Source organism: Neopelma chrysocephalum, unplaced genomic scaffold, assembly GCF_003984885.1.
Source record: "Neopelma chrysocephalum unplaced genomic scaffold, ASM398488v2 Primary Assembly neopelma1_124, whole genome shotgun sequence".
Lineage (NCBI taxonomy): Eukaryota > Metazoa > Chordata > Aves > Passeriformes > Pipridae > Neopelma > Neopelma chrysocephalum.
Genome location: NW_020897786.1, coordinates 440,060 through 467,746, shown reverse-complemented (window position 1 = coordinate 467,746; position 27,687 = coordinate 440,060). Strand labels below are relative to the sequence as shown.

Below are 27,687 nucleotides of genomic sequence, written 5' to 3'. Positions count from 1 at the left end.
GGTGCCGGGCGGTGCGGTGCCGTTTCCCGCCCCCCGCGAAAGATGGCGGCGCCCAGAGCGCTCTTGGCCTGGTGCGTCCAACACCTGCGGGGCGACTTTGGGCTGGACGTGGGCGAGGAGGTGGTGAGGTGAGTGTGGCCAGGACCCCCCTGCCCCTCGACACCCCTCCCCGGTCCAACACGGAGGGAACGGAGTGTGTCAGAGCAGCGCTCGGGGGTCTGTGCGCAGGGTTGTCCCTCGGGTGGGGGCACTGGAGGGGCGGGAGGTGGCGGGGAGGGGTATGTGGGGTCACAGAATCACACACTTAAAGGCCTTTGTTTGCTTGTCCTGCAGGACAATTCCGGGCTGATTCTTATGGGGGGGCCCCAGGCAGTTGAGGAATATCTGTATTCGGTGGGAAAATGGAGGTTCGGCAGAGAATTCTCTATTGAAAACAGCGCCTGTAAGACAGCATTTTATACTGCCAGCTTTTCAGTCAGCAGGGCAGCCTACAAGTTTATCTTTGAGGTTTCATCTTGGAAAAGCAATTCCATTGCTGGCACATGGAAGTCACCAGTGCTCCCCTAAGCTTTTCTAGAACATCACTAACAAAGTAAGTCAGAGCACTGAGAAGTTGCCTGAATTACCAATTACTCCACCCATTTTCAGAAACCCCCCTGAGGTCCTTGGAGACAGATGGTGCACTTTGCCAGACTTTTCTGGGAACATTATTTCCATGAGGATACAGAGGTTTGGAGACACACTGTTAACTCTTCAGCAGTTGCCTGCTCCTTCACAAACTGGTTTGGGTTGGGAGGGACCTTAAAGCTCGTCTCGTTCCAACCCCTGCCAGAGTTGGAACTCTTACTACAATCTCCACAAACCTGACCTGAAAAGGAGAGAAATGACACACCTGTCTCATTAAACTCCTGCATCAGAGCTAGAACAGCAGCCCCTTACCCACGTTTATCCCCTTTCCCCCTCGCAGGTACATCCTGTCCATAACCAATGAGGACGAGATCCGGGAGTACGTCATCGACCTCCTCCAGGGCACCGATGGGAAGAAGAGCTGGTTTGTGGAAGAGCTGCTTTCCAGGTGGAGGAAATCCTCCCAGCTGCCATCTGAGCCTTTCCCAGCATATCGGAAGAAGGACGGTGAGTGCCACAGGGAAGAAGGAACCAAGTCTCCAATAAGCTTGTCTGGGTTGTTGTGTTCATAAAGAATCGTATGCCATGAACCCCTGCATGGGTAATGGTCTCATTCCTGATCATGGGAACAGGTTGAAGCCCATTTTTAGTCACCAAGTAGAGTCCAGGGACATCTTTCGCTTGTTGGTGCTCACCCAGCCTCTCTGTGCTTGTACACACTTCCAGAGGCTTTGGAAGTGCCACGGGCTGGAGACCAAGGGAAGAAGGGGAAACGCAAAGGCAGGAACAAGCAGGAGATGCCTGCGTACACCGAGCCCAGCACACATGTGGAGGAGGTAAAAACCCCCCTGGACCTGGCCAAGGTGAGCATGGAGGGGACACTGGGGTGGCTGGGGGTGACTGGGCAGGCTGGGAACCTGAGGTTTGGGAAAAGGAATATCAAACACCAATAAAGGTGGGATTGGAAAGTGGAAATGAGCATTCAGGACATGTGGGGCTGGCATGCCCAGGTGGCCAATGGAACCTGGCTTGTGCCAACCATAGTGTGGCCACAGGCCCAGGGCAGTGCCCGTCCCCCTGTGGTGGGCACTGCTGAGGCCACACCTCAAATCCTGGGGTCAGTTCTGGGCCCCTCATGACAAGAAAGACATCGAGGGGCTGGAGCGTGTCCAAAGAAGGGAACGGGGCTGGGGAAGGGTCTGGAGCATCAGGAGTAGCTGAGGGAGCTGGGGGGGCTCAACCTGGAGAAAAGGAGGCTCAGGAGGGACCTTCATGCTTTTTCCAACTCCCTGACAGGAGAGTGGAGCCTGGTGGGGGTCAGGCTCTGCTCCCAGGGAATAAGGGACAGGATGAGAGGAAACAACCTCAAGCTGTGCCAGGGGAGGTTTAGGTTGGATATTGGGGAAATTTTTTTCATGGAAAGGCTGGTCAGGCACTGGTACAGGTGGAGTCCCCATCCCTGGAAGTGTTCAAAAGGCACTTGGGGTCATGGGTTAGTTGTGGTACATGACAGTGCTGGGTTAGTGGTTGGACTTTCATCTTGTAAGGCTTTTCCAACCTAAATGATTCTACGATTCTATGATATGTAGTCTGGGGAGAAAGCTTATGTATGTTTGTGTCTATAATCGGGAGTAAAATAATCAACAGGCAGCAAATCCATGTCAGGGTGAATTTTGCTCCCCCCAAATGCCTGGATGAGAGAGCAGGCAAAGGAAGTCGAGGCTGTAATTGGGAATAAAAGGGATTTCTTTAAAGCAGAGGTGTGACGGTGGGGAACTGAGGAAACCACCAAGTGGATAGAACATTCCTTCTTGCTGTATTTAAACCTTCCCAGTCATGCTGAATAAACTTGAATTGGCAGCTGAAATATTTCTGAAAGAAACTGCAAAATAAGAGCGTAGAAATGCTAAGTCTCAAGAAATGCTGCTCTTTCCAAGCAGCACAAGGCTGTGCAACAAGCAGTAGTTGCCTTCCTCTGTGGTAGTCAACCTACTCTTTGTAGCAGCATCCAAGCCCTGAGAGGCAGAGATGAACCTGAATAAGGAGTGGAACTTGAATTTGTGTTTTTAAATGGAAGTTTTTGGAGCAGAGAGGCTGCAAAGTGTTTGTAAAAGTGTTTGTAAGATAAACCCCCACGTTTTTGAATTGAAGGGTTAAAATGGATATTGGTGTTCCATTGCCCTGTAGTTATCCTCTAATTTAATTAAAATTAAAAGAAAACAAGTGAGAGAGCTCTACCAAGGTCACTTTATCTGGTTTTGGTTTTTTTTCATGGTGGCACTGTTTGGATCTGGCAGTGGCACTAAAACCAGTCAGGCTTTACTGGGGGAACTGGAAATGCTGCATCACTAGAGTGAAACTCAGGTGAATCCCAGAATCACTGAGGCCAAGTCTCAGAAGGAGGAGCAGAGTTTATTTTGCAGCTCAATACTTGAACCTGCTGTGCATAGAAAACCTCTGCTGAGGTTGCTGTACCATGTGGGACATGGGAAAGCTGCTGGGAGGTGCCCTGGCTGTGAATGCAGTGGCCCTGCTGCCACCAATAGCTCTGTGTTGGGACAGGCACACACAGGGTTTCCCAGGGCATTGCCATAGTCTAAATAATCTTTGGAATAAATCTGGAAGTAGCTGAGCTGCTGTTTGGAGCTGTTAAGCCCCCGTGAGCTGCTACTGCAGCCTCGATCCGAGCAGCTCCAGCTCACATGGGCAACAAACATCAAGTGCATCAGCAACATCCTTGTTCCTTGATTTGTTTGGATTCTTGGAGCTTTTCTGGCAGGCCTGAGCTTGTCTTTCCGTTCAGTCTGGGGTCTGGTCCAAGTTTCCTTGCAGTGAGGCAGAATAACACTTGTGAGTCCCCTGACCTGCCCGAGGGTCAGTGCTCACTCTCTGCTGCCAGTTTGGCACTTTGAGCACTGTTTGTTTGTTTATTTTTTTGCTTCCCCAGGCCCAGGAGAGCAGCAGTGTTGTCGGCAGCAGTAGCATTTCCTGTAAGAAGAAGCCCAAATACGTCAGCCTGTACACCAAGGAGGGGCAGGACAGGCTGGCCGTGCTCATCCCAGGCCGTCATGCCTGTGAGTGCCTGGGCCAGAAGCACAAGCTCATCAACAACTGCCTGACATGCGGGCGCATCGTCTGCGCCCAGGAGGGCTCCGGGCCCTGCCTGTTCTGTGGGGCCCTGGTGAGTCACCAGGGGGTTTTTTTGCCTTGCTTGGACCTGGAGAAGTTTTCTGGATTAGCCTCTTACATAGAAGTTCCTCTAGCAAAGTTCTAAAGCTGTGCAGGAAGGAACCTCTTAGGAGGTTTCCCTCATCATTTATTATCAGTTTGGAGCTTGTCTGGTTTCTGTCAGTCTCCTGTGCATCACAGCAGTGTCCAAAATATCTGCAAAGCTTCAGCCCCATCCTGGGCACAGCCCTGGCTGCCTTGTCAGGGGCAGGAGCCGCAGCCAAGGCCAGTGTCCTGACTTTTCTTCAGTGCTTGTGCAAGATGAATCCTTTGGGATATCTGTTACACCCGTATTCTGTTTAAAGGGCACCTTTTGAGAAAGGGGGCAAGTTAATGATGGCAGATGAGAGGAAATTCCTCTTCATGTGAGAGGAAAATATTGGTTGGGTGGACAAAATGTTTTAAATCAGATTTGTTGCTACTTTGAAAGATCAGTTTAAATCCCAGTGGCCAACGAGGAGAGAACACCTCTGAGTTAAGGGTTGTTGTTGGGCTTCCCAAGTCTTCATTTCCTCTTTTTCCTTAGGTGTGCACTAAAGAAGAGCAGGACATTCTTCAGCGGGACTCCAACAAGAGCCAGAAGCTGCTGAAGAAGCTCATGGCAGGTCAGTAGCAATTCCATACCTGGAATAGAGGGAATCCAGTCAGTTTGTGCATGTTATTTGCTTCAGACTTCACTGAGCTGCTTGCCCTCATTACTTCCCGGTGTCTGTGGTGGGTGTTAAGAGGATGGATTGGAAGTTGGCTCCTTGGATCTTTCCAGCAAGCCTTGGCAGCACTCCTGGGCTTCAGCAGAGGTGACAACTGCAAGTGTCACATGGCAGTGTATGATGTCCTTACCCTGAGGCCCCAAGGCTGCTCCTTAGGCATTCCAGAATCAATCACATGAACTGGATCATTGTATCAGTCCTTGAAAATTAGGATAAGTCTCCTGTGGAATGTGTGCTGTGGAAGATGAAGTGCTGCTGTCTGATGTGCTGGGTCTGCAGAGGTGGTGGTTAATATTTCCTAATGGCTCTTCTTGTCTAACACTTATCTTGGGAGCTAAAAATAGGAACAGAGCCAAGACAAGCAAGAGGAAGTAATACCCAGTGTCCCAGCGAAGACCTGTGCATTGTGGGGATGTTTGTCTGAGTTTAGCTGAAATGCAGCCAAGGTCGTGGTGTTCTTGGTGGAAAAATACACTTTGCTGAAGAAATGGGGGAATATTTCTTCTCCTTAGAGCTGCTGAGGTTGCAGGAGGTCCTGGAAGTCCTTGTGAACACCAGCTGGTCACAGAGCTGGGATGTTATATCCTGCCTGTAGAAATCCTGGTGTACTTCAAGATCCTTTTCCTTACCAGTTTGATCTCTCCTCCCTCCTGCCCCTGCCAGCTCTTGCTTTGTTGTCTGTGTAGGTAAAAGCTGGAACGTGGTTTCCTGTTGTCTTGGGAGTGAAAAAATGTGGATCAGTGACCACAGGGAAACACAGACAATTGTTTGCCTGGAATAAAGGCTTTGCCTGCCTGGTGGAATATACTGGTTTGTGCCATTGGGGCTTTGGGGCAAACCTTTTGTGGGTTTTTTGTTGTTCCCTGTTGTTTGGTTGGTTGGGTTTGGGGCCTTTGCCAGGAAGGTTAAGAAGAAACAGCATTTGCTGGGAATAGATTTCTCCATCTCTGGCAACAACTGGGCTGGAGAACCTGTGTGTTGGGGGAGGATGTAGTTTGTGAGAGGCACAAACAGCAGCAAGGCAGAAGGCTCTGGACATCCCTGGAATTGGCACTGATTAGTCCTGGGCAAGAGGCTCTTTGTGGGGGTAACAACGTGTAGGGGAGGGTTTGGCTTTTAGGAGGGGACTCCTAAAAAAGCTGGTTGCTGGAGAAGAGAAGGCACTGGGGAGAACGTAATGCCCTTTCCAGTGCCTAAAGGGGGCTTATGAAAAGGAGGGAGAGGGACTTTGTAGACGAGCAGAGTGATAGGACAGAAAAGAATGGTTTAAACTAAAAGAGGAGAGATTCAAGTTGGATATTAGAAAGAAATTCTTCTCTGTGAGGGTGGTAAGGCCCTGGCACAGGTTGCCCAGGGAAGCTGTGGCTGCCCCATCCCTGGAAGTGTTCAAGGCCAGGTTGGGTGGGGCTTGGAGCAACCTGGTCTAGTGGAAGGTGTCCCTGCCCATGGCAGAGAGGTTGATTGAGATGGTCTTTAAGGTCCCTTCCCACCCAAACCATTCCATGATTCTGTAACTCAAGGCCTGTGGTTGGTGATGGACAGAATTTTGACTGCCCAAATTGTTAGGGAGGGGTGAAGGAGAATCAAAGACCAAGAGCTTCTCTCTAAACTGTACCCAGACCTTGTCATTGTAGTATTTAAATGCTTTCTCCTCTTCCAAGGAAGGAGTCTGTGAAATGGGCTCGAGGGAAAATCAGGGCTTCAACTTCCTTGGAAAGATGCTGGTCTTGGTGCAAGGTTGTTCTTTTAGCTTCTGGGATGGCATTTAGGGGTTTAGGGGGCATATCTGCAGCCTGGCCCACCCAAACTGGGCTTGAACTCACCAACTGCAGGGCTATAATGTGTTTTCTATCTCAGGTGCTGAAAGTTCAGGGAATTTGGATGCCATAAGCAAGGACTTGCTGCCTCGCCAGGAAGCGAGACTCAAAGCAGGCCTGGAGATGGCTGTGAAGCACAAAGACAAGCTGTTGGAATTTGACAGGACAAGGTAAGGTACCTGGTGAGAGGCTGTCATGAAATAGCGTAAGTGGCCTTTCAGGCAAGCTGCCTTTTGCAGGAATGTTGGGAATTCCTTCTGAAACCCGGGCTGCAGCCGTAGACACCTTAAGGATGGTGTTTAGTGGAACAAGAGGGAGCCCCTGGAGCGGATCCCATTTGGGTGTCCTTTCTTTGTGTCCCTGTAATTCCAGCTCTCTGGAGAGACCAGGCAGGAGCGGATTGGAGGGCAGGTTTGGGGCAGGTTAGTGGCAGGTTTGGGGTGGTCAGTGCTCTATTCCCACTGTGCTCATCCTCTGCCGTGCTGGTTGCTCCTCACAGCGTGCGGCGAACCCAGGTCATTGATGACGAGTCAGATTATTTTGCCACAGACTCCAACCAGTGGCTGTCCAAGCAGGAGAGGGAAGCTCTCCAGAAGAGAGAGCAGGAGCTGCGGGAGCTGCGCCACGCCTCTCGGCTTGCCAAAAAAATCACCATTGACTTTGCGGGCCGGCAGATCCTGGAGGAGGACAACAGCATGGCTGAGTACCACAGCAAGTGAGTGAACACTGGCAACCTGCCCAAGAGCAGGGAGGTGAAAATCCTCAGGGATAGTGGTCTGATATGTCTATTAAAGCTGCCCTGGAAAGAGGTGTTGCAGAAGGCCTGTCTCAACAGAACCAATTCAGCTCAAATTCACACCAAGCTGAGTTTCTGTGGTAGAGAGGAGTGACTGTTCAAATTGGAAATCAGACTGAGCAAGGAAATTGTTTAGTTGAGGGAGGTGGGGAAAAACCGCTTTGGATCAGAACGTTCGTGTGTGGAGAAAGGAGACATTGCCTGGGGAAACAGGGAATTTTCATGGCTGTTGTTTGTGCTTGCAGGCTGGATGAGACCATCGAAGCCATTAATCGTGGTGCTCTGAGCGAGCCAGGAGGGAACTCAGGGGCAAAGGCAATGCTGAATTCTGGTGTTCTGGTGAATCCCCGTCTCCTCCAACCTGCTCCTTTGGTCAGTGGGGGTTCAAATGATTTATTTCGGAGTAATGACTCATTTTGGGAGCGTTGAGCTTAAGAATTTTCAATTCTAGCATGTCTGTTAGTACCCTACAGGATCACAGAATGGTTTGGGTTGGAGGGGACCTTACACGTTATTTTTTTCCACCCCCTGCCGTGGGCAGGGACACCTTCCACTAGACCAGGTTGCTCCAATCCCTGTTCAACCTGGCTTTGGACACTTCCAGGGATGGAGCAACTTCTCTAGACAACCTGTTTCAACATCTCACAACTCTAACAGTAAAGAATTTCTCCCTAATATCCAATCCAACCCTGCTCTCTGTCAGTGGGAAGCCATTCCCCCTCTTTCCCCTTGTGTTTCACCCCCTCTTTCCTCCTCTGTGTCCCTCATTGGCCATTTCAGTTTGGGTCAGAGAAGGTTTGCCAATGCCCTGCTCTATTTCCTGCTCCTGGTATGTTGGTTTATGGGAGTTTTAGCCTCCTGCCTCCTTTTCAGGAATACACAACAATTTCTCAGAGTCAGAATAAGGCTTTGTTACCCTTTCAGCTCTATTTTCTGAAGCCTGTTCTGCCAGATTCCGTTACCAAAGGGCATAAGGGTAATGCCTCTGTCCTTAAGTGAAGGAAAACTCCAAATAGGATTTGCACTTGATACACATTGTTCCTCGAGAGGTGCTAACCTTTTTCCTGTTTCTTTTGAACCCTCTCTAGTGGGTGGACCAAACTGGTTTGCTCCCACAAAGGAAAAATATTCATTCCATGGATGCTGAGAGTGAGTCTGGCTTGGAGCGGAACAGGCTGCGGATTCAGGATCGAGAGCTGCTGGAGATCTCAGATGATGGTTGGTGCCTCAGCATGCACCAGCCTTGGGCTTCCTTGCTCGTGAGAGGAATCAAAAGGTGAAGGTGTCCCAGGCAGCTCCTACTCCAGGGGAGATGGAAAGTTGTGTTCCTCTTCTGTGGACCCACTGGCTTTGTGCAGTCACTGGTAGCTGTGATAGCTCCAGGTTTGGAACCTGTGCTTCCTCTTCCTGTGTATTAATGGTTTGAGGAGCTGGAGAGTATTTTTTTGGGCGAGTATCTAACCTGGGAGGGACAAGTTTCTTCCCACGCCGTGAATTTAGAGAGAGGCTGAGATTTCTCAGCTGTAGTTGGGGCATACCTGTGTGGAATTTGAAAAGCAAAGAAGCTGACAGTGTAAAATATGTTATTCTGGTCTTTTTGGCCTTTATATAGAAGGCAACAAGGGCACCATGTTTAACAAAAACCAACCAGACACATTCCCCTTGGCACTGCCTTCCCCCTGTGGGCTGGGAATCGAGGTACCAAGAGAAGCTCCTTCTGTTAATGGAGAACAAAGAATCTTCCTGAGCGTTTTTCCCTCCACTGAATTTTTTCATTTTAGAGAGCAAAGCCTTTTCACTTCCCAAACTAAAGATACTGTAAATCTTAAGGTGTTCTGGGGATGCTGGAGCCGCTCCAGTACAGCTGCAGAATTCCAGGATCCCCCACTGACTGCTCCATGCAGATGCCTGGTCCCTTAGTGCTCTCTCGATTGCTCTGTGTGACTTTTGGAGCTCGTGAGGGAATTGTGTGAGCAGATTGTCCTGCCCATGTGCTGCCCATGTGCTGGCCTTGCTGGGAATTGATGTCCTCTCCAGCCATGAGGACGTGCTCTGCTTTATTTGTGATGTCATTTTTGGCCCATGTCAGCTTTTCTTCGTGGTCCTGGCACATTGCTTGAGTTGGGATAATCAGGGCAAAGCTTAGCAGCAGGAATTGGGTATATTTGATTGAAAAATATGTCCATGTGGGTAATCTCTGCTGGAATTTTAGTCCAAAATTCTCCATTCTCTAGGGTGGAGGGCAGAACCTGGTACACATCTCATCGAGGGAGGTTGTGGATTGCAGCTACTGCTAAAAGACCTTCCCCTCAGGAAATCTCTGAACTGGAAGCCACCTACAGAATGCTGCTCCAGAAAGGTGAACTCTCCTTGGATCTTGGAATGATTTGGTACATTGAGCCACGTAATGAGCAGTGTCAGAAATCCCTCTCTGCTTTGCTTTTAACCTTTTGGTCTTGAATTTCTCTTCATCCTTTCTGCGTTCCTGTCAGAAGCAGGGAAAGCTGTATATAAAATTACATTTCCCAGTCTTAGTCCTATCATGGGGAAGATCCTGAGCTGGTAAAAGCACAAGTTGTTAAAATCACTGTATGTGTTCTTGTGCCTAAAAAAGCAGAGGTGCATGTAGGAGAGGGAAGGGCACAGGGGGCTGGAAGACCCCACCTGTGTGTGCAGGGATGTGAATCCCCTGAAGACATATTTCTTTTGCTGCAGATGTGGAATTTCCAAGCGATTATCCCTCAGGTTGCCTCCTGGGCTGCGTGGACGTGACTGATTGTTTATCACAAGAGCAATTTCAGGAGCAGGTGAGTACAGCAAATAACCCTTTCCAAGCTCGCGTTAACCATCAGACTTTTAAAGTGGTGGAACTCACCTCTGGAGAAGACACTGAGTAGAGATTTGGGGTGGCAGAGAACATGAAGGGGCTTGGAAACTCAAGACAGCTTGGAAACATGGAAAACTCTGCAGCCGTGGTGGTGCTGTGCCATAGGACCTTATCCCTGCCCTGCGGTGCCAATGGGATCACCTGCCCTGGTACAGGAGAGGGTGGCCCATGCAGAGGCATCGTGGTCTGTAGCTGCTGGATCTGCCCGGTGCTTCTTCCTGGAGCTGGAGGTCACAATGGCCTCGCTGGTGGCATCACACTGGCCCAACTGGTGAGTTGTGAGTTGTGCTCTGGTTGGGGCATCAGAAGAAGGAGCTGTGGGAGGAGGTGAGCCCACCAGGGAGGATGAACAGGAGAGCCACATGGTCTTCACGGAGACCCTGCAGAGAGGACATCCAGAGCCCATGGATACAGGGAAGGAGGGACACTGGAGAGTACAGTGGGCTCCCAATGGAGTCAAGGGACATTTAAGTGGCCTTTTTCTCAATGAGGCAGGTGATTTGGTGTCCAGGGACAGGATAAGTTTAAGGTACCAAGGCTGCCTTCACCTCAGGCTTCACCAGCAAAGATCTCCCAGAGATCCCAGAGAAGGGTTCAAGGAGGAGGAAAGGGATTATGTGTAGTGAAGGGAGGTTGAAATTGGGATTCTTTAAAGAAATCCGTACAAGTGCATGGGTGATGGTGCTGTGCCTCCAGATGTGCTAAGAGTGTTGGCAGGTGGCTTTGTGAGGCCACTCCTACCTTGTGAAGGTTATGGAGACTGGGAGAAGACCCTGGTAACTGTTAGATCCACCATTAAAAAGGGAAGGAAGGGATGCCTGGACACAGCCTGGTGAGGTTGTGTCTCAGTCATGGGAGAAAGGCAGAGAGGTTGGAGTACGAGCAGCAGAGGGAGCTTTGGGACTGGAATACCATGAAATCTACAGGACTCTTGTATGGGAACAAGCATTGGGAGAGAGAGAGGAAGGGACACTGGGGCCAGTGTACAGATTGTCTTCTGTAGCATCCACTAATTTACAGTTTGGTCTTAAATGGAGATTCTTGTCCATCTTCTGCTGTCTGTTAACAGTGGTAAAGAAATACATCCTGATCTCTCACAGTACTTTTCTCACTCACATTTCCTCCTCTTCCTTTGTGGATGTGTTCTCCAGACATTGGTAGAATGACTGTGACAGCATCTCTGATCTGGGAATTACGCTGTAGGTAACTGGCTTTTAATCCTCCCCCGGAGGATCCTCACAATATTAGCCATGTTCTCTGGAAATCTCTCCCAGTTTGCTGGCACTGCTTGGCCACAGAGGCACTGGAGGAAGAGCAGTGTATTCCAGAAGGAGCACCATTATCCACCCTATTAGTGAGAGATTCCCCTCTCTCCTCAATGCCATGGCACTTCCCAGGCTATATTTCACTGGCTTTTTGCTGCTCCCACATTGCAAACTACTTATAACTCCTAATTTCTTGCCTTTCTACGGTGGTTTTGTCTGTTTTTTCCCAGGATTGCTTTAAGCAGTGTTCATTTCCCTCACTGGTAAGCTTGAATCCAGAGATCTGAGCCTCTTTCTGCAGTTGCTTTATGAGGAAGTGTCTGGTTTTGTGGGCTCTCATGAGCAGCAAGTGCATGTGAAGGAAGCTGAGCTGAATTTAATTGCAAATGTCAGCACGATGACAAAGTGTGCAGCGCCAGCTCAGAAATCCGAGTTGGATCTCTCTGGGAGGAGTAAATCCCTGTTGATCACGTGGGTGATTCAGCCCAGGTTCATCAGGAACCGCGTGTCAGCACCGTGATCCAGCCAGTTCCCGGTGTGCAAAGATCCCTTGTGCCTCAGGGGGAGAGGGAAGGAAGATGATGTGTTTTCCCCACTTTTGGTGTGCAGAAACATGGGATATTTCCTAGAGGTGTGTTAGCAGGCAAAGTGAGGTGATGCAGAGCAGAGACCTCGCGGGGACTGAGCCGCCGCGGAGCTTTTCCAGGCACTGTGCTTTGACTCACACCTCTCCTCCTCACCACCTCCTTTTTGAAGCTCCTGCATGTTCCAAAAGAAATCATTTCACAAGTGCAGGGTGAACCATGCTTGCAGGTTATACCCACCTCCCAAGGGTGAAATAGTTCCCTGGCTTGCTCATGGTGTTTTGATGGTGGTCCAGCCTTTTTTGGCAGCCATGGAGGCTGGTTTGACTCTTGTGACCATTTGTTCCCCTTGGCAAGGGAGACTCTTCCTGGTCTTGGGTCTGTTCTTGGTCCTGAGGCTGTTCAGCCTGGAGAAGAGAAGGCTCTGGGGAGGCCTTAAAGCGCCTTCCAGTGCCTAAAGGGGCTCCAAGAGAGCAGGAGAGGGACTTTGGACAAGGGGGAATGGCCTGGAGGAACAGGACAAGGGGAAATGGCTTCCCACTGCCAGAGGGCAGGCTTAAATGGGACATGAGGAAGGAATTGTTGGCTGTGAGTGGGTGAGGCCCTGGCCCAGGTTGGCCAGAGAAGCTGTGGCTGCCCCATCCCTGGAAGTGTGCAAGGCCAGGTCGGACGGGACTTGGAGCAACCTGGTCTAGTGGAAGGTGTCCCTGCCCATGGCAGTGGGGGGGAATTGGATGGTCTTGAAGGTCCCTTCCAACCCGATCCAGTCTGTGATTCTGTGATTCCATGTCCTGTCCCTCCTGTCTCTCTCCTGTTCTCTCTCAGCGCTGCTCTCACCCACTCCCTGTTTAGCACTGTCTGCAGATTTAATTTCCCTGCTGTTTGCATCCTCTCTCAGGTTGCTAATGAAGATGTTGTGGCTCCCTGCTGGTATTTTTCTGTCATTATCTTCATTTAATTTTATTTTTTTTTACACTTGTGCTCGAAAAACCAAAATTAAGCAACAATGCCCTAGCAGAGTCAGGCCCATTCCCTGCCTGAGCGCTTGCATTATGGTCAGGGAGGGGTTATTTATCCACATTTTTACTGGACATGTAAGCCTGGCCTTGCATCACCCCTCAGAGGGCTCAGTCCTACCTACCTCTGCCCTACCTGCAGTATTTGAGGCCTGTCTGACATTGCTGAGGTGGTTTGCAGATTTTCAGGGTCGTGTAGGAAGCGATGATGGAACAGGATCTGATGTGCTGTAGCTGGTAGGGAGCAGAGGAGGAGCAGAGGTGTCCTTGGGATAAGGACTAGTGGCATGTCAGGTGACATTGCCCTAATCCCAGTTGTGCTGCTTACTGCATGAACTAGTTAAATCAGCTCCTCTGGGTCTCTCCCACGTGGAAAATAAAACAGCACTTCGATCAGGTTATTTACACCTCGGTTTACTGCTCAGAGCTCTGATCTCTGGATTGAAGCAGCTCTAGGAGCAGAAGCTGTTGTTGGGTAGGAAAGTCCAGCCCAGATGTCCGGTGTCATCTGCCTTGTCTGCAGGGGACCGAAGCAGGAGCTGTTTCCTGAACTCAGCCCTGGTTGCCTGGTGCCAGGAGATCCCTCTGAAATCTCAGGATTTCCAGTTGAGCTTTACACATCTTGCCCCTCCTCGGAGCGCATTCTGAGCTCGTTTCCTTCTCTCCCTGGCAGCCACCCAAAAACTCCTGGTAGAGACCAGAATGATCCCTTTGTTACACTTTTCGGTGCTAGAGGTGACCTGGAAACTTTCTTCCCCCCGTGGAGATCCGAGTGTTGACGACGGCTTTTCCTTGCTCCGGGGCTGACGTCACCGACACCTTGAGCCAAGCGAGGAGCTGCCCTTCTTTTCCTGCAGAGGTGTTGGTGACTTCAGCAGCACCCACTCGGGATATGTGCAATGGGGCAGGCAGGGCTTGGCACAGCCCTAAAGTCAGCGGGGAAGTGTTTACACTGATGCCATTTCAATGTGCTCTGAAGTCCATGTTCATTTTGCTAATGACTTTGATCCGAGAGACTATTTAACTGGGAAAAGAACGTTTCCTGCTGCTATTTTGGTGGCTGATAGGTGTGTTTGGGCTTATTTTGAGTCCAGGCATACACACATGATGATATCTGGCTGTAGTTATTATCCCAGGCTGAAATATTGGGTAATTATGTTTGATGGGAGTTAAGTGTTTATTTTTCATTTCTAGGTGATCACTTAGTGTCCTTAAATCAGCACAGGGGAACATGGCAAAGCTATTTTAGTGCCACGAGATTGCAACTATCATGTAAATAGCTCCAGCTTTCCCTCTCAGGAAATTTGGATTTAATCTCTTGGCCTCCTCTTCCCTCTCCAGTGAAAAGAACAGCAAAAAACATGAGACTCAGGTGCCCAGTGTACAGGACTCAGTTTAGATCCTCAAATAGGAGTGGAGAAGGGTAGAGACTTTCTATATTTAGCCTCCAGAAGGTGCCTGTTTAGATTATCTCCAAATAAAGGAACAATAGCCCGCTGGGAATATTTTCCTAAGGAGTTAATGAGAGGGAGAAACACAAACATAGACACTGACGTGTACTTCGAAGAACAGTATAAATACATAGAGACTTTTTATGGGGACCTTCTCCCTGAAGGAGAGGTTTCTTAGTGCAGGCTCTGAGTGAGACAAGTGCCTGTTTGTGCGGTGCTGGGGCTGTCCTGGCACCTTCCTCACCCCCTCCACCGGGATATTTGCCTTCTCATTCCTGAGGCACCTCTCCCGATGAAAGATTTTTAACTAGATCAGATTCCTCCTGGAGCAGTCTAGGTGGCTGTTAATGATTGCAACCCATGAAAGGCCTTTGAACTTTACAGGTCCCTGCATTCTCCTGAGCTGAATTTGTCTTTCCCACATAGCCTGATGCCAGATCCACTGGTGGATTAGGCTGGCTCGCAGGGTGATGCATCTCTTTAGTTTGGGTTCTCACCCCACAAAGCCCCCTGGTTCGTGGTTCTGGGAGCAGAGCAGGAATACAGCTGGTTTGGATTAGAGAGGGTAAGAGATGGGGGAGTTTTTCCGTATGGGAAGTGCTTTGGTTTTCATCAGAGGCTCTTCTGAGGCTCCAGCTGCCTCACATACGCTAGCAGGTTTGCTCAGGCCACTGCTCAGGCTGTTAAGATGAAGGAGAGATTGTCACTTGATGATGATTAATTTAGGAATGCATTAACATGCCAAAGAAATCGAATGATAGAGGCCTGCTTGCCCTCTCCTCTGGTTTCCTAGACCCAAGGGAAAAAGTGAAGCCAAGGCTGAAGCATATGACTTAATTAATGATGACTGTGGACTTAGCCTCTGCTACCATTTCAGCAAACTACTCACGAGCTGGCAGGGCCTTTTCCCTCTCTCAGATTTGGTCACTGAGACTTGCTGCCTTCTCGGTGTTTGGTTTTTATTTAATCCTGAAACCAAGGGTTAGATAAAACTGACCTGAGGCCTGGCTGCTGCTTGAGTGCCTCACAGCCTCCCTGGCTAGGCTAGCTGTGACCACCCCTTCCGTGGTGACCTCCAATGCTGGGGATCAGCTCCAAAATACAACCCTCACCGTGCATGTACCCACGGACTCTGCATGTCATCGATTCCCTAACCCTGAACAGACTAGTCGCTCCATGTCCTGGTCCTGTGAGAAATCCCATCCCGTTTGTTGTGTTAAATCAATCCTGGAAGCAGCTGCCGGGTCACACCTCCTCAGGGAGCAGCAGCAAGGGTCACTGCACGGAGTGGCGGCTGTCCAAGGGAACCAGGGAGAGTGGTGCCTTCTCTGTGCAAGGCTGTGTTCCCAAAGTTGGGGTTTTCCGAACTTCTTTTGTGTGTGTCCTACCCCTGTGCTTCCCAGCTCTGATTTATGACAGGACTTTGTGAAGCTGCTTGAAGTTGTCTGACTGTATGCAGCAGGCACTGTGAGCTGCCTGTGCCAGAGGCAGGTGCCCTGGTTCCCCATCGTGTCCTCCTCCCCATTGCCTTTTCCTCCTCCTTGCCAGGTCTAGGTGAGGGTGCGAGCGCTGGGTCTGTGTTGGAGCTGAGCTTACCCCTGCTTCGGCCATTCCTTGGCACGGGGGGATAAAACAGCTCTTTCGGCCTTGTACCCTCCCAAATATTTTTCTAGGTCCACCCAGTTTCTCCCAGACCAGTTGTCAGGCGCTCTATAAACATCTCCAGCCCTTCCAGGGTTTAGCATGGGCGGGTGTTGTCTCGGGCTGGGATTTGAGCCGCACCAGGGTGTTGGTGGCTGTAGGTCCCGCGGTGCCGGTTCAGGGAGAGCCGGGGGGTGCAACGTTTGCCGGCACCGCTGAGTCCTCGGGGTCTCCCCGTGGACAGACTGCTCGGAGTGCATCAGCACGAGTTGGAACATTAAATCTACATTTCAAAGTCCTGTTATTACTTATTACGTTTTAATTGCTTCCCCTGCCCTTCGAATCAAAGTACAGCCTGTGGTGTAGGAACAGCAGGATGAGAGCCGGGGCTCCGGGCTGGGAGGCGGAGAACACCCACTGGATGGATCCGCCCGGCCGGGGGGAAGGATCTTGCGGCGATCCCGGCCTGCTGTGCCTGGAGCTGGTTGTGTACCATCCAGGCGTGCAAGGGGCAGAGCAGACAAGGGTTGCCAGGCATCATGGTGGGAAGAAGGGGAAAGGAAGGCCGGCTCACAGAATTCCTTGCGCATCCTGGCGCAGGGAGCGTGTGCCAGCACACGAGCTGCCAGCAGCAGCTGGAAGCGCTCAGGAACAGCAGGGAGGATGTTGACTGCAACAATGCATCAAGGCTGCGGTTTGTAACCTCAATAGTCAGGCAGTTAAGTTTTTTTTCTCTTTTTTTTAACAAAGACATTTTGATTGCCAAATCCATAACCATTAGCAGCTGTGGTTTCGAGCTGTTCCTTCCTCACACGTTGCAGTCTAGACCTGACAGGCTTTCAAACAAAAGTTTGGCTGCCGGCTTTTGTTTGGATTTCTTTGTGATCCTGGTTTCTTTCCTTCTTTTCCCATTCCGTTGATTCAGATTGAACATGGATGTGTATCCCAGCCGCTGTGGAGTGGCTCCTCTGCATCCCTGAGCTCTTCTGTGGCCAAGGACAGCTTGTAGTGTTCCTTGGGTGCATGTTCTGGATGTTTCTGCCTCAAGCTAGAAAATTTGGCATTTCTAGAAAGCTGGATCTGCTTTAGGCTTTCTGTTTAGGAAAATGTTACATTTCTCACAGGCCAAAAGCTGAGTGCTGAGGCAGAGGGAGCAGGTCCTTAAAAGATGATGCTTGAAAATGTTCTTAGAGTTTGGAAGTGTGATGCAAAACCATGTCATGAGGGGGATCAAAGCTTGGATTGAAGCGCTTGGTGCTCTGCAAGTACTTTCCAGAACTGGAGGGCTGAGTCAGGAGGTGACACAGAGCAGTTGCAAAGCTGGGTCTGCTGTTCCCCGTTGGGTGTTACCTTTGGGTGAAGGTGCCCTGGAGCGCTCAGGGTGAAGGCTGGGTTGGGAAAATTGGCTGGATAATCCGCCAAAAGGAATGTCCTTGCAAAGAGATGATGGAGACCACTGCTGTGGAAACAACAGACAGGAAACTGATGCTCCAACACCACTCTCCTTGGAAAAGTGACAAGGATGGATGTGGCTTAACATCCAGTTAAGCATCATCTCTCTCATTTTTGATGGCTCTATTTCTCCTGGATCCACATGTCCACGGTGCAGGTGTTCCTGTAAGTGCCCTTCTTTGGCCGCAGCACCCCTCTCAGTCCCCAGAAACTACCAACTTTCTTTTCCCGTTTGCAAACCACTAAAGAAGCATTTTCTAGCTGGATGGTGAGCAATTTCCCTCCAGAGAGGAGGAGAAAATGGCTGTTTAGTAGTTAATTACCTCTTACGTTGCTCTGACAGCGATGAAGCTTATGAGGCATGAAAAAAGAGCGGATCCGCCTCTCCCACAAATCACCAAGAAAACGGGGTGAAGGAAGTTGTGCTCCCTGGGGAAGCCTCACATCCCACTGCTCTCCTTGCGCACGGCCAAGGGGTTTCTCCAGCGCCCGGGAAGAGCCCAGCGCGTGTTCCTGCCTGCTGGGGAGAGTGATTTATTGCCCCTGCTGGTTCCAGCAGCCCTGCTCTTTCCGAGGGGATGTCGTCTCCGCCAGGGTGATTTTTTTTCCCTTTGAATGCGTTTTATGGTGAACTCTCTTGCCAACACATGGGCTCTGCTTGCTTTTATTCTTTCCAGACAGCGTTGCTTTCCAGTGCTGCCTCTTTTATTCCGAAGCTCTTGGAGAGCAGCAGGGAAATGAAGGCTGGTGTCCTGGCCCGGCACTGCCTGGCAGAGCGAGCCGTGTTTTCCCTGTTGTTCACCGAGGAGCCACGCCAGGAAAATGATTCACCCCTTTCCATTATGAACCTTGCAGAGCATCTCAACCCCCTCCTCACTGCCGGTGCCCCCGGCCACCCCCGGCAGCTGTAAGATGGAGAGGGTGGTAGTGCCCCGGGGAAGGACTACAGGTTCCAGCGTGCAATTCTCCGCCGCTCGGGCTGACCGGGATGTGCTCCACGGGCACGGGGAGCGGAGGAGAGCTCCGGCTGCATTCAGGGCTCCATAGGCAGGCGTGTGTGAAACGCCGGGGCTGTTCCCGCCCCGTTGTCTCCCTTTGTGTCCCGAGGCCTTAATGAGAACGAAGGATGCTCCTAAAAGGTCGCTAACGGAGCTGCCGGGCAGTGTTTGGGCTTTGTGCTGGCGGAGCCGCTGCTCCCTGCACGCGGTGCCTTTGTTCCTGCCTCGGATGCGCCGGAGCAGAGCTCATCTCGTTAGTGATGGTTTGGCTTCCTCCCAGCACGTTTTCTTTCGGCTCTTTCCATTCCCCTGCCTTCGGGTCACGGCGCTCGGGTTCAAGCCAACGCAGCTTATTGGAGAGGGGTGAAGAAATCCAGGGGTTCGGGACGGCCCTTCTCCAAGTTTTTTTTTTTCCAAGACGGAATCAGGGCGATCTTAGGGTCCCGAACGCTGCGTTGGTACCAGTGACCCTACATGGCCCTGGCATCCCACTGCAAGCTTTACCCAAATCAGGAAAAAAGTATTTAACAGATTGGTGTAGGGGGAAAAAAATAGCAAGAGGTTTTTTTTTTCTCAGCTGTCAGAGAAGGTGGGTTTGTGTCTCTGCTGGCTCCGAGCTGGCTCGTCCCCTCCTTTGCTCTTTTGCTGTGGGCTGTGGAACGGGAGGCTGGCAGCCCTGCTGCTATTCCTGGTGCTGACAAGCTGCTGATGGGAGACAAGGGATGGCGAAAACGAAGTGTAGGGAACATTCATTAGCAATTAGCCCTGCCTGCAGCTTGAGCGAGGTGGCTGTTGGGGACATCTGATAGCCACTTAATACACATTCAAAGCTTTGGCTCTGGTGTGAGGGTGAGCCTGGTGGCCAGTTTTCAGAGGAGCCCAGCCCTCAGCTCCCTTTTCCAGCTACATTTAACCTCGAGCTCTTCCTGCATGCATTAAGCCCTTGAGATCTGCTTTTCTTTCCCCTCCCAGCTAATCTCCTCACAGCCAGGATCTTACAGACCTGTTAGCAGCAAATCGAAGCCCAACTGGAGTGGTGGGATGAGCAAGGAGGGTGGTGGTTGTGTGGACGCCAGTGTGTAGAGCACGTTCGTGGGGTTTTCAGTGCGAAGCAGTGGGCAGGAGCAGCAGTTGGTAAAGCTGTGCTGGCTCTTCACAGCCCACGGAGCCCACAGCCTCCCAGCTGCCTCGTCGCCAGCCGGCTCTGAGGTGGCAGAAGGTCTGAGAGGAAGCTGAATCATTTTACGTTGCATAACCCCCCTCTTTCAAGCTTCTCTGCTCATCTGCAGGATTGCAGGAGGGTGAGTTTGTTCCTTCTTGATAGACAACCTGGCCTCTGGACTGTATTTGTTGAGGCCACCTTCTCCTAAATGCAGAGTTGCTTCCAGGTAGAGGCAACATCAAGCCTAGAGTACCAGCACCTGTTTTGTTAACACCCTCAAGATGAGAATGATGAGTACCATTGAATTTAAGAGGGAACATCCCCCATCAGACTCCTGGCTGGGTTTGATTCTCAGTTGCCAGAGGAGAGGGAGCATGGTGTCCCTCTGAATTGGCCTTTTATTTGAAAAACTGCTGTTGCAGATCCTCTTTACTGGGGATCGTGGAATCCCAGAGTGGTTTGGGTTGGAAGAACCTTAAAGCCCATCTTGTTTCACCCCCTGCCATGGGCAGGGACAGCTTCCACTAGACCAGGTTGCTCCAAGCCCCGTCCAGCCTGGCCAATATGACAGGATATGCTCTGTCCTCTCTCCCTGCCACACTCCATGTGGGTTTTGGGCTTTTATTCCAAGCCTCAAATTTGCTGAAGTGCTGATGGGCAGTGACCACTGTCTGTGGGATGTAGTAGTTGGGAATAAATTTGTTCTCCGTCTCCTAAACTTCTGGCATTGCAGATTGTAGAGCGACTCTACTGACCTCTCCCAACAAAAACATTGAGAAAGGACGTTTTTTACTTGTTAGACACTTGGGCAGCTGCCGAAAATGTAATGGAGGTGAATGTGTTTGGTGTCTTGGTGGCAACATCTCCACTGAGAGTGGAGCTCCCTGTATTTCTGTGGGATGAATGAATGGAATTAGGTCATGGAAGGGACTGGGGAAGGAGGAGAGCTGGGCTGTTGGGTTGACTCATTATGTCGTGAGGGCTCACCCTTAACTTCCTCACCTGGGAGCATCCTGACTCTAAGCAGAGGAAAGGGTTAAGGCTCTTTCTCAGCTCCAGCAGGCAGGAATATTCTGCTTTTCTTGTTCAGCAGGATGGGATAAGAGGTTTCCAGGGTAGGTACAATAGGAAGCCTTAAATGCAGGGGCTGGACGAGGGGCTCCTTCCCTGCCTCCTGGGACTAAGATGCCAGAGGAAGGAGCGAGGCTTTTTAAAATGCAGGACACGAAAGGATTTGGCACAGGGACAGAAACATACCCTGGGAGCGAAGATGAAAGGCTGTGGTGTGGAAGCCTGAACCCGAGTCGCAGCTGTGGCATCCGCCTTGGCCTTGGGATTGGATTGAACTGGAAGCTCTTGGAGCTGAAGGCTTGATCCTTCAATCCTGGCTTTGGATTGAAAGCTGTCAGTAGAGAAGCCAACCTGGCTGTTACCTTCACTGCTGAAGGCAGGGTCCCTTTTTGGGGGATGTTCCCTGGCTGGGGGCTGTAAGCCGTGTGAGGGGGACATAGTGGTGTCAAGGTCCACCTGGGAGATGGTGGCTGAGGAGATTTGGGAAGCAGCTGCACTCCAGGCATAGGACCTCTATTACACACTGATCCTGGACACCCAACTATGAGTTGTAGTGGAGCAGGGATGGCCCACCTCTGTGGACAGGTTTGGGTGATCCCTTATGCCCCTTCAGTCTATGGAGTGACCTTTGGAGGCCGTGGTGACACAGAGGCTGCTGGATACCTCAGGTCATGTGGCCATGGAGGTACTGCCAATCACCTGCATGATGCCGAGAGCGATAAAGCTGCGCCAGCATTTCGCACTCTCCAGGCATTGGCCGGGATATTCACATTGGCTCTTTCTAACCTTCCAAGATCCTCCTTCCCTGCAGATGGGAAATGAAAATCCTTGGCATTGGCATGGAGCAGTGGAAGCAAGTCAAGTAAGGTGACTCAGCCAAAAAAAAATAAAGAGGAGGAAACCTGTCCAAGCCCAGATTGGTGCAGCGGGGCATCGGCATGCGGTGTGGATCAGGGCACTCTTCCCCCCCAGCACGCTGCGGCACAGAGCAGCTGAGTGCCCCTACATCTCTGTCATACTCAGTCCACAGACCTTACACGCTGTTGTAAAATGAGAGGGGTTGGAAACACTTTCCCTGGTTGATCCAATCCCAGTGTTGGGCTTCTGTAAATCCCCCCTAACCGCTGGCAGTGCTGCCAAACCCCACTGCAGCACAGGGAGAGCAGGTCGCTCCCTGCTTCCCTCTCCATGTCCAGCTGTTCCAGGGCAAATCCAAACTCATCTTGGCAGGTCGGTGAGAGCTTTTCAAACACTCGGCCTAGGAGTCATTTGTTAGTAACAAATGGGGGATTTGCCAGGACACGCAGCTCCATCTGGTCTGGCATCCTGTCCCCTCCAGCAGCCTTGACAGATCTGCCTGGGGAAGGCAGGGGGGCAGGAAGAAAAGAGAAGACAGTTTTCCCATGGAAGGAAAACCACTTCCGCAGTCTGTTTGAGCAGTATTTCCTGGGCTGGAGCACCTTCGTGGCACACCCTTGCCTCTGCGCCTGTCAGCATCAGTTCTGCAGCTTGTGGACAATCTGAGGGGAGTGTTGGAATATACATTTTTTATTACTGTTTTGCATTTCACCTCTGAATGCCAGCAAGGCTGAGCTGCAGCCAGTCAGGATTTTGGTGCACTTCCTGCATGAAGTAGGTTTTTTTCTCCTTTTCTTCCCCATGGTTAATGAGAGAAACAATATTAGAGGTCTTTTCCAACCTAAATGCTTCTATGATTCTATAATCTGTTTATACTCTTCCTATATAATTCCCCCATGTCTTCATCGTGGTGAAATCCCTCTGTAGACTCCTTGCGCAGAGCCAGCCCTGAGCTGACTTCTCCGAGCCATCACCTTGGCATGTTGCAGATGTGTTGCTCACCCTTTAGATGCAGATGAATCTCAAGGGCTGTGTGTCCCACAGGAGGACAGTGCACACTCTGCAAATCTCAAATCCTTGTGTCTGGACTAAGCTTTGTGGGGAAGATTTGGGGACATATCTGTAGCTGGGTCAGCTGGAGGTGGCCAACCTTCTGGTGGTCATCTTCAAGCTGGTTTTGACAGGTTGTTTTGGTTGAGGTGCTGTTGTGCTGCCTCTGACCAGGTGGGGATACCCACATTCCAGGGAATGCATCAGGCTGAAAATCAGTCCTGAGCCTGTCCCAGTGAATAGGCAGGCTGGAGAGGGCAGGGCCCCGACTACTTCCCTGTCAACATACCACGTTTCTGATCAGCTTAAGTCAAGTGTGAAACCACAAGGGAAACACAGGTCAGTGCTGAAGGGGGTTGAAAGGGGTTTGGAAGCAGCCAGGGTGAGTGGATCCAAAAATGCAGCAAACTCTGGCAGAGGCGCAGTGGGAAAAGGCTGAGTGAAGGGCTCTCTGAATAACACCCAAACCTGCAATTGTTTGGGGTTTTTCATTAAAAGTTCTTGAAGTGATTTAGTCTGAGCTGCTACAGCGTCAATATAACCCATGTCTTGGTTAAGATCCCTCTACTCCTGCCCGCTGAGCTCTTTCCATGCCTGTGCAGCCGCCCTGACTCTGTTCCCTGTGTCTCCTTGTATTTCGCAGTATCCAGACCTGAGCCAGGAGTCCGGATCTCCATTTGTCTTTATCTGCACTGATCCCCAGGAGATGGTTGTGAAGTTTCCCATCAAAGGACAACACAAAATCTGTAAGTAGTAAAGTTTCCCCAGCTGCCCCATCGGCCCTTGGAGCCTGCTCCCCTTGGCACCCTGGCTTGCCTTTGCCAGATGAGTTCCCAACCTTTGCCCTCTGCTCTTTGATCTGGAGGTGTTTGTTTAATGGCTCGAATACATCTGTAATATTTTTTTGTGTTCGGTTCCCCTTGCCCCAGATGTTGCTTGCCTCCAAATATTTGCCTCTTCCTGCCTCTGCAAACACTTGGGGAGTCACAGAGTGCTTGTGTCGGCGGCTGATCTGCCTGGATTGGGATACAAGAGGGTGCAGCAATGCCCTGGTGGATCCACGTGACCTCCTTGTCCTGTAGTTCCAAATCGCCCTCTTGCCCCTGATGATGAGGGCTCGAACAGCAAGAGCTGCAGGGCCAGATGGATGTTCCCCATCCAGAGGCCAGCAGGCTGGGATGTCCTGGCAGAGCTGGCAGGGAAGCGCTGCAGCATCTGTCCGTGCTCTGCTTGCCAGTGTCGTTGGTCCCTTTTACGAGCCACCAGCCCCTCCGCAGGCTGCCAGTTATTCCTGCCCGCTGCCGTAAAAAGGATGGAGGAGGGATGCGGCAGCTGGGGAGCCCGCAGTCAGCTCCAGCCTTATTAGCAGCCTCCCCACCACACAGCCTGGGGAAGGCACTGCACACGCTTGCAGGGGATGTGAAAAATTAATTTGACGGGCTAAAAGCAGCAGAAGCAGGAACAGTCTTGGCTGTTTATTTAGCAGAGCTGACACCTGGGTGTTCTCCCTCCTTTGCCGTGTGGATCTCTGGGAGTAGTTACCTGGGGTGCAGGAGCGGTGGGATTTCTCAGGACTGGTTAATAAGGGCTTTTGAAGCACAGGGTAGGGTTATTTTTGTTGGGTTTGAAGTTTTTTCTCTTCTCTGCTCAGGGAAGCACCTTTCTCCCACAGCTTCAGTTTCTCCCTGAGTGTTGGGGTGTTCCTGCAAAACCATTTGGTTTCTTCTCTGCCTTTTGGGGCAGTACCTGGGAGGTGCATTCAGGCAATGGTGACCAGCGATACTTGGAGAGCTGCAGCATTTGGATCTCATTCAGTCCTCCCCCTGGATGGGTCATTCCCAGTGCCAGTGAGCAGGCAGGAGTTATTAAGGATGCAAACATCTTGGCTGTGGGAGAACATCCTTGTGGCTGTTGCATGCTGGAGAAACTGCATCCTTTTTTTAACTTGTTTCAACCTCTCCTTGCTCTTGTCTAGGCTCTCTCGTGCCCCTTCACTCCCACATCTGCCTCCAATCATCCAGGGATAGGAGAAGGGGATGCTGCCATGCGGGGTGAGCACGGGATGACCGGCTTGTGCGCGTCTGCCTCGCCGGGTGCAGGTGCTGCCAGTCCCCTCCCCATCTGTCACATCGTCTCCTTTGTGTTGTGACACTTCCCTTCTTGGAGAAGGATCAGTCTAACAGCCTGGAAGGAAGCCGGCTGTGCTGGCAGCTGCCTGTGCTCCTGCTGCTGGCCCAGCCTTCCCTGCCCTCCATCCCGACAGGAGCTGTCATGGGAGCAGCGCGAGAGGACTGTGGAGCTGCATGTTCACCCCCCGGAAGGGACATGGTCCGTCTGGGTGATATTTGTGACAGCCTAGGGAAGGAGCAGGGAAGCCTTTGACCTTTCATCGGGCAAGGCGCTGTTTTAATAGGAGCTGGCATTGCATCCCAGGCAGGCAGAAGCTTAATTCTCCCAGCTGGAAGCAGAGCAGAGAGAAGGTGCCGGCTCACATTCCCACCTGGGCTCGCTGGCTGCCCTGGTCTCCTTGAAACCTGGCTCAAGCCATGACAAAATGCCAGTTTGTCTTGTTGGGAAGCCAAGCCAGAGCAGTTTTCCTTGCCAGATAACAGCATGGACCTCGCCGCGATGACATCCGGATGCTTCTCCGTTGCAAATTAGTTGTTTCTAGCAGCCAGGGAATGGGGGAAAAAACCCCTAATGTGGCTCAGGTTTTGCTTCCAGGGTTATTGTTTGTGTGGAAGGGATGGGCACAGTGCTTCTGTTGCATCTGGGAGTGCGGCTGTCCCCAAACACATCCCCGCATAGTTTTAGCACATGAGGACAAAGCTCACTGGCTGTTCTCGGAGTTTTCCTTGAATCCTGGCTAAGCTTCCCTGAAACATCGTTGAGAAACCTCCCTCCAACAGCCAGCGGCTGGAAGAGCGGGCGGAGGGACACGGTGTGTGAGATCGGCCTTAAATCATTGAGCGGAAAGAGCCGGGGACCCTGGGGCTTTGCCTTATTTTTAGCCTTTTCTTAAAGGTTACCTCTGTGGTGTGTGATGTTTGCCAGCTGGAAGAGCAGAGGAGCCTCCTGATGGTTTTGGGGTCCAGGAGGAGCAGGCAGACACGTGAAATAGGACGCTGACAGCCCTGGTGGCACAGTGTTAGGTGGGCAGGGGATCAGAGCATGGAGAGAGTGGGAACTCGCTGCCTTCTTCCTGCCAACCCCCACACGGTGTGGGGACAGGCTGGTCGGAAACGTCGTGTCCAGATGGGCTGGCTCAGTGTCCAGCCATTGCAAGGAGGGGGCTTCTTCCCCAGCTTAGGTGGTGGTGGGGAAATTCTTCTCCAAGGTGGCCAAAGGGATGGAGGATCTCCCAGATCAGATTCCAAGCTGCATTTCAGTTTATGGGTCAGTTGCACGGTGACCTGCAAACCCTCTTTGTTGAGCTGGAGAAGTACCTGCTTCTCAGGCACATGGGCATTTACTGGCTGTTTCTGGAGCAGTGGCCAAAGTAGAACTTGTTTGGAGCTTGGTGGATCTTGTCCCCACCACAGATGTGCTGTACCTGGGTTGAAGCAACACAGCTCTCCCAGGGACTGCATGGGCTGTGCTTCATCCATGAGCTTGATATCCCACAAGGATGATGCTGAGGGTGAAGTACTGCCAGCTCCAGCTCCATCCACATCACTGGGATTTGGCTGGGATGGACTCTATCTTCTATTGAGATGGAACTCTGATCCCTTTGCCTCCTCTCCTGATGGTGTGCCTGCAGTGGATCCGATGTTCCTCCTAGAGGATGCTGGGAATGCTCCCCAGAGATTGGGGCCACCCTCCCCAGCTCAGGATGGGGCCTGCAGTTTTTGCTGCTGCCTTCTGCAACGCCTTGGAGCCCCGTCCCTACTCCCAGCTACAGAGATAGGCCTAGGCTGGCATTTGGAAGATGGGAAGATGCAGGGGAGCAGCAGAGAAATGGGTTCCTGGAGAGACATGGCATTAGAGGAGGTAAATGGCGCTGGCACAGCCTCTCTGGGAACTGCAGGAGCTTTGCCTGGGAGAGCGGGAGCATCCTGGCTTTTTTACAGGCAGGAAGAAGGGGACGGGGACACTCCTCCAAAGCAGCTCATCACACTCCTGGCTTGCTCACTGTGCCTGGCTTCTGGCTTCTGATGCAGGAGTTCCCCAAATCCCACATCCTGATGTCCTGCCCCTTTCCCAGGTGGGAAAGCAAAGCTGGCAGCCAAGGCACTGTGAAGGACAAGGGGAGGCAGTGTTTGCTCCAGGTCCCACCAGAGTTCCTGGCCGAGGTGGCAAAGGCAGCACAGCCCTCCCAGCTGGTGGCCTTGGAGGCCACCAACCTGGCACTTGGCAGCAGAGAGTGTTTGTCCCAATCACACTGGGTGCCCATTGCACCATCGTCCCCAAGCTGAGGGTTTCTTGTCCCCAAGCCCGGCTTTTGGCCACGTCGTGGAGAAACATGTCCCAGACACGGTGCTTGATGTGTCAACACACGTCCCGCGGGCGAGCACAGGGATCAGTTCCCCCCTGGTAGTGGCAGGCGAGTGCTGGATGTTAATTTACTCTCCTCCTCGCTGAATTTTCCCCTCTCTGGCGTCTCTTGGCCGCGTCAGACACGCTTGCCCCCGGCTCCTCGGTGTCGTGCCTGCGGAGGAGGCCGCGGTGGCTGGAAACGCCTGGCTCCTCAAGCAGGATAATTGGATGTGACAGGAACACACTAACTAGGAGACCTCGCTGCCTCCAGCTCATTTGCATTGCAAATAGCATTTAAAAATAAAGAGTGATGAGGGTTTGTTGTGGTTTTTTTTCTTTAATCCTCTCTTTACAGGGAAACTGGATGCAAAGATCCATCAGGGAGCGAAGAAGGGGTTAATGAAGCAGAAAGCTGTGGGGTGAGCGCCAGGGGAGCAGCACCGGTTCCCACGAAGCACCCGGTTGCCTCCAAAAAGTGCCAGCGTGGTCCTTGGCTCCGGAAAGCAGGTGCAAGACAGATCCATGATCCCAGATTGCTTTTAGGTATTGCTCTATCTGTTGTATTCCAAAAGCATTAAAAGAGATGTGTTTTCACCAA

At 51.4% G+C, this 27,687-nt stretch overlaps 1 protein-coding gene across 2 annotated transcripts; it reads left to right on the top strand.

The window, feature by feature from the left end:
• TRIP4 (thyroid hormone receptor interactor 4) lies at positions 1-27,687 on the top strand. Of its 2 annotated transcripts, XM_027698037.1 has the most exons (13): positions 1-128; positions 968-1,134; positions 1,354-1,490; positions 3,575-3,808; positions 4,382-4,460; positions 6,423-6,552; positions 6,882-7,097; positions 7,424-7,550; positions 8,267-8,454; positions 9,413-9,537; positions 9,894-9,985; positions 23,257-23,359; positions 27,445-27,687. In XM_027698037.1, the coding sequence occupies exons 1-13, from the start codon at positions 43-45 to the stop codon at positions 27,510-27,512; spliced, it is 1,752 nt and encodes a 583-aa protein (XP_027553838.1). In that variant the 5' UTR covers positions 1-42; the 3' UTR covers positions 27,513-27,687. The 2 variants fall into 2 exon arrangements, with proteins under 2 accessions (XP_027553838.1, XP_027553839.1); XM_027698038.1 differs by lacking the exon at positions 27,445-27,687 and having other exon boundaries at positions 8,267-8,396.